Source organism: Camellia sinensis, chromosome 8 (genome assembly GCF_055761805.1).
Source record: "Camellia sinensis isolate YWXY chromosome 8, ASM5576180v1, whole genome shotgun sequence".
Lineage (NCBI taxonomy): Eukaryota > Viridiplantae > Streptophyta > Magnoliopsida > Ericales > Theaceae > Camellia > Camellia sinensis.
Window position 1 is genome coordinate 31934570 of NC_138968.1, and position 6024 is coordinate 31940593.

At 38.7% G+C, this 6024-nt stretch overlaps 1 protein-coding gene across 1 annotated transcript; it reads right to left on the reverse strand.

Annotated features, from left to right (window-relative positions):
- Positions 1–2230: 2230 nt before the first annotated feature.
- Positions 2231–3774, reverse strand: LOC145797665 (uncharacterized). The gene is made up of 3 exons (XM_082885065.1): positions 3429–3774; positions 3299–3381; positions 2231–2998 (listed from the first exon to the last, which is right to left on the reverse strand). Exons 1-3 carry the CDS (start codon positions 3772–3774, stop codon positions 2231–2233), a joined length of 1197 nt encoding a protein of 398 aa, XP_082741191.1.
- Between the last annotated feature and the right edge of the window lie 2250 nt (positions 3775–6024).

Sequence of the window (6024 nt, forward strand, 5' to 3'; positions counted from 1 at the left end):
CACTTTTTTCCATTAGTGGACTTAGTGCTCATTTTTGGACTAAATGAATTAAGGAATGGAAAGGTAATTAAAACAGGCAATTAAAAGTGAACTAAAATGGAACAAGATAATAAAATGGTTTGGGGTTCAATCGAACATTAATTGAATCCATTGAGTCTTGAGTCGTTTCATGCTTGTTAGTGATGAAAATGGTCGAAGAATCAATGTCAACCGCTTCCCTTGATCAATATCATGATAGGGAGGAGGTTCATGAGTCTTTCATTATGCATTTATTGAAATCGTATCCCTTGGTTCATAAGTCATCACGCAATGAAATTGCGCCGATTGATGGCTTGCGAATCGAGCCTACTACTCCTTTAAGCTGTTTGATGATAAGGAGGGATAGGGTGGACAAACATCCCCTAAAGATGCTCTATTTGTGCTCTGTTTGTTGTCTGCTACAGCAGGAGAAACCCAACATTAATGGCCGACAGGCCACCATTATTGGGCGGCAGGCCTCTATTAGTGGGCAACCGGCCACCATTTCTTGCCTGCCAGCCACCTTTTTCAGCCAGGCAGTACCACTTCCTTCACAGAGCAGAGGCTGAGGTACCAAAACAGTGTAGTGGCATTCTCGGGGAAGGAATTCATGTGCATGCATAAGCCATTTCCTTGCTCCTCGAGACCCGTTAAACTTGTTTTTTTGTAATAGTAGTATGTTGTTGTACAACTTGTAATTAATTACTTAGTTAATTAATTCCTTAATGTAACTAATTAGTTAGTTCAATTAGTTAATTTGTATTAATTAGTTAGAGTAGCTAGTTGATTTAATTTTGTGTTGTAATTATTTAATTAGCTAGAATAGTTAGTTAATTTGTAGTGTTGTAATAATTAGTTAATTACTTAGTGTAGCTAATTTATTTTAGGTATTGTAATAGTTAGTTAATTAGGTAATTAACTAGCTAGTCCATTTATTTGAACCCTCTTGCATGAGGAAAAACATGTAATATCGTGTATGTCTTCCAATCCCACGTCTTTCTCCCTTTTAATTACTTGCTTATAATGGGTAGTTTAGAACATCACATTTCTTTTAGCATTTCCCATATTTGCATCCATTTGTCTTACATTAAGCTCGATGCATCATTCTAACAATGCATTGTAGTTATTACTTCTTCGAAAACGTGCTTAAACTGCATGCTATCAAATTGATTCATGTGCCATATTAGTAACTGAGTCTAATTAATTGTATTTTGTTTGTGTCGCACTAGTAATTTGCATAGTTAGGGGCATGCATATTTTCTAACTCTTTTGTTTCTTTCGACTTGCCTTGGAGTACTAGGTGAGCACTTATTGCTTTAGCATATCGCATGAATGTTAGTGTTGTCATATCAGGCATGATTACCATGAGGCTAAGTGCTTAAGTGATATAACTGTTTGAGTGCCTATGGATGAAGGCTAATTGCTTGAATTGGGATAATTTGATTAATGTACATATGAAATCACTTTTTCAAGTGGTACATATTCGAAACAATTTTCAAAACATACATGAAATCAAAGTGTTCCAGCTTTTGCAAATTAGTCTATACTTGTGTGCAACATATAGTAAATTAGCCTAATAATCGGAACAACAGCATATAATGTAAATAAGAATCACATCATGATTAGTAGAGGCGATCTTTGATCGGGCAAGTGGGGTGCTCAATTCATGACCTTCCCTTCTCGTACCTAAATTCTTGAGCCGAAACACTTTAATGATGATGGATAAGTGGCCTTTGGCACGAGTCCCGGGTTTTCTAAATTTCTCAAAAAAAATATTTAGGTAGCGACTCTGTATCTGGCAAAGCAGTCCATTTTTAGCATTTTGATTCAAAATCGATTTTCTAAAAGAATTGTCGGATTTGGACTCATTTGTGTTTATCTATTTCACATTATACTTGTGGAATCATATTCAAAACCATGGGAGTCTGAACTGTAGGGCTAGTCGTATCCGAAAGGAGCACGAAAGGTCAAGCTACACCCACCAAAGAAGACTATCCATAGAGCCTGGTAAAGCAGCTTGAACATCCCACCACTGTAACATTTCAGCCCAAATTTGCCACACAAAAGGACAACAAATTAATACATGGTTCACTGATTCGCTGCAAATTCCGCAGAACACACATAATATGGAGGCATTTTGATTAATAACTCCCACTTTTTGTAAAAACTCCTTTGTCTTAACTCTCCTTCTCCAAGCAAACCACCCAAAAACCTACACCTTGGAAGGTATGTACTTGAGCCAAATTAGCTTGGTAATTCTCATGGTTGAACCTAAATTGTCCACAACAAACTTATACAATGTTGCTACAGTTAGATCGCCTGAAGATGAGGCTGACCATATGGGCCTATCAGCATACTCTGGTCTCACAGCAGGAGCTCCCAACAGGTGGTTAAGAAGCCTGAAAAGATCCTGCTCCTCCCATGCATACAACTCTTTTCTAAATCCAAGGGTCCAATCTCCTACTATAGCTTTCCTGTCAATCGAAGCTCTCAAGGATATACTTTTTTCTAGAGACAACCTAAAGAGATTAGGGAATTCATCCTTCATACACACTAACTGACACCATGTGTCAAACCAAAACCTAATCTTCCTTCCATACCTAACCTTCAAATGAAAGTTGTTCAAGTAAAAATCCTTTAAACTGTTACACTGCTCAGCAATAGAAATTATCCCTTTCCATACTACAGAATGGCTGCAAGTTGGATTAAAAGATGGAATCCAACAACCCACCTCCATCTTATATTTGCTGCAAATTACTCTTTTCCACAAAGCTTCACTTTCACTATCAAACCTCCACCACCATTTAAGTAGCAAGCAATTGTTGACATCCTTTATTTTCCTGATGCCTAATCCTCCTTGATCCACTCTTTTAGACAAGTCCTCCCATTTGATCTTATGGATTTTTCTCACTAGTTCAAAACCACCCCACAAGAATGTGGCTTGAAGTCTCTCCAAATCTTTAGCAACCCCTTCAGGCATCTTGAACAATGACAATTAATACATTGGTAATGATGATGTTACTTCTTTTACAAGTGTTAGTCTCCCAGCAAAGGACAACATTTTTCTTTTCCAGCCAGCTAATTTGCTTCTAACTTTATCCAAAATTCCTAGGTAACTAAGAGGCAATGATTTTATTTTACAATTCAGTAATGCGGCAAAACCAATCATAATCTCCTCTGGGACACCCACACCACACACAACACTTTTGTGGAAGTTTATTTTCAGGCTAGACATGAGTTCAAAGCATCTTAGCACCCCTTTCAAATTCCGCATCTCTACCTCATTTGCTTCATAGAATAAAAGTGCGTCATTTGCAAACTGGAGATGGGTTAGCACAACACCATCAGAGCCTGCCTTTACACCTTTAATCAATCCTAATCATAAGCTCTGCTCAATAGAATATGGAGACCTTCTGCTGCTAAGTTAAACAGGAAAGGGGACAAAGGGTCTCCTTGTCTAAGACCCCTTTGTGGGCTGAACTCTTCAATAGGAGATCCATTAACAAGCACTGATACCCTTGCAGTTGTTACACATTCCTTAATCCAACTGGTCCATTTAGCTCCAAACCCAAACTCACAAATCATAGAGAATAGGAAACCCCAATTAATGGAATCATATGCCTTTTCAAAATCTAACTTGATGATCACACCTTTTTTTTTTTTTTCATCGACCACCTCATTAGCAATTAGTACCCCATCTAGAATATACCTTCCACTTAAGAATACAGACTGTGTCTCACTAATGATATGAGGCATCACGGTTTTTAGTCTATTTGCCAATAGTTTGCTATAATCTTATAGATTGAACCTACCAAACTTATAGATCTATAGTCATATAGCCCCACTAGATTATCCTTCTTGGGAATGAGGGTTATAAAGGAACTGTTTATACTTTTCACCAGTTTTCCATTCTTGTGGAATTCATTTAGAAAGTTTAACACTTCACCTTTCATAACTTTTGGAAGCATAGCAAATTAAACCCATCTGGCCTTGGTGCTTTATTCCCATCACAGTCCATCACTGCTGCTTTGATTTCTGCTTTTGCGAATTGTTTTTCTAGCATATCAAACCCCAACCTTCCTTCTACTTATTGAAAGAATCCTCCCAATTCAGGTCTTGATGTCCAGTGTTCAGAATACTGATTCTTGAAGTGCTCAAAAACCTTTCTTTTCAATTGACTGGGGTCTTCAAACACCACCCCCCCTTCTGTAATGGAATTAATTTCATTTCTTGCTTGTTTACATTTTGTCACTACATGGAAGTATCTTGTATTTTTGTCACCTTTCATTGCCCAGTTAAGTCTTGATTTTTGCAGCCACAACCATACCACCATCCTACTCAACCTCCACATCTCTTCCCTGACTTCACCCCTCCTTACTCTTTCTACATCATCCAGGTCTCTAACCTCAACCATAAGATCAAAACAATGTAGTTCAACCTCTGCTGCCTTTAGGCTATTAATTACATTTCCAAATATCTCCACATTCCAATTTTTTAGGCCAATTTTTAGACTCTTCATCTTATGAAGCAATATATACCCAGCCCAACCTTCTACTCTGGTCACCTCCCATCTTTTTTCCCAAAAACTATGAAAATTTTTTTACAAGAACCAGGCATTTAGTACCCTAAAAGGCTTAGGAGCCCAGTCCCTCTCATCCTCCATCATAAAAAGAGGGCAGTGATCAGATAACAGTCTAGGTAATCCCCACAACTTCAGATTGAACACCTCAAGCCATTTTGGATCTACTAAGACTCTATCTATTTTACTTCACTTCTCACCAATAGCTGAGTTACAACAGGTGAGCTTCCTCCCTAGTAGTGGTAAATCAGATACCTTACACTTATCAATAAAACTCTCTATCCCTCCTTGAACACCCTTTTCGTACACCAATATTCCTAATCTCATTGAAATCCCCCCTTCCCCCCCCCCCCTTTAAGCACCAAGGATTAAGGAACTCCTCCTTCAGTTTTAATAAGCAATCCCATAGATTCCCTCTTAAACCTACATCGTTAGGTGCATAAATGTTCAAAATAGCACATTCAAATGAGTTAAAGAGGGCACCTGATAATAAAATGAACCTTCTATTGCTGCAGCAATCCATGACTTGGAAAATATCTAGATCCCAGATGCATAGTAATCCTCCAGCTAGGCCTACAAAATCCACCACCATATACTCCATTTTGTCCCTTGCCCACACATATCTGACCACACCCTCTGTGATTTATGACTTCTTAGTCTCTTGAAACAAAGCAGCATCCATATTTCTATCCTTCAAAAGCTTCTTAATCTTTCCTCTCTTTTCCGCCCTCCCCAACCCTCTAATGTTCCATGATAGAATCTTCTTTCCAGACCAATGTTACTCCTTCATTTCACCTCAGCTGATGTACTCTATACCCCAACTCAATCCCCCCTTTAATTCTCCCACAGTCCTTCATTTCAAGGTCCACTATCTTTTTCAACACTTCATCTTTCTTCCCATTAAACTTTACTCCCAAGACTTCCCCCATTTTCAGAGTTGCTTGGGCTTCATTTAGAATAACCCTCTCTTTATCTAACCCATCCTCAATCGATGTTGATAAGGACATTGCTGCCACTGCTGCTCTCCAGACTACAGCCTTGGGCAATACTTTACTTGTTGAAACTCCCCTTTTACCATACTTCCTCACTATCTCAAAGGCCCCTTTCTTTGAAAGGTGCTGAGATAGTTTACTTCTGTGGTAAACCTTTTTCTTCCCCTCTTTATAACTTGAAGGTCTGCTACTGGGCTCCTTCTCATGGGCTTTAGAAAGGCTTGAGATTCTCCCAAATGGCCCTACTGTGTCATTCTTAGCTTTTGCAATTTTATGCTGCAGCTCCGGCCCAACCTGTGAGTTATGCAGCCCACACTCCTAACTTGGTGCATTATTGTGGCCCAATAACACTTCAATATTCACTCCAGGCTGATCTAGGTTTGACCCATCTAAGCTTATAACATAGCCTAGTGTGCACATTTGATCTTCAATGCT

Coding starts and splice junctions, on each gene's coding strand:
- LOC145797665 (XM_082885065.1), bottom strand. CDS start 3,774: ATGCCTCATATCATTAGTGAGACACAGTCTGTATTCTTAAGTGGAAGG. Junction 3,382..3,428: donor GTTTAACTTAGCAGCAGAAG/GTCTCCATATTC, acceptor GATTGATTAAAG/GTGTAAAGGCAGGCTCTGAT. Junction 2,999..3,298: donor TATTCTATGAAGCAAATGAG/GTAGAGATGCGG, acceptor TCATTGTTCAAG/ATGCCTGAAGGGGTTGCTAA.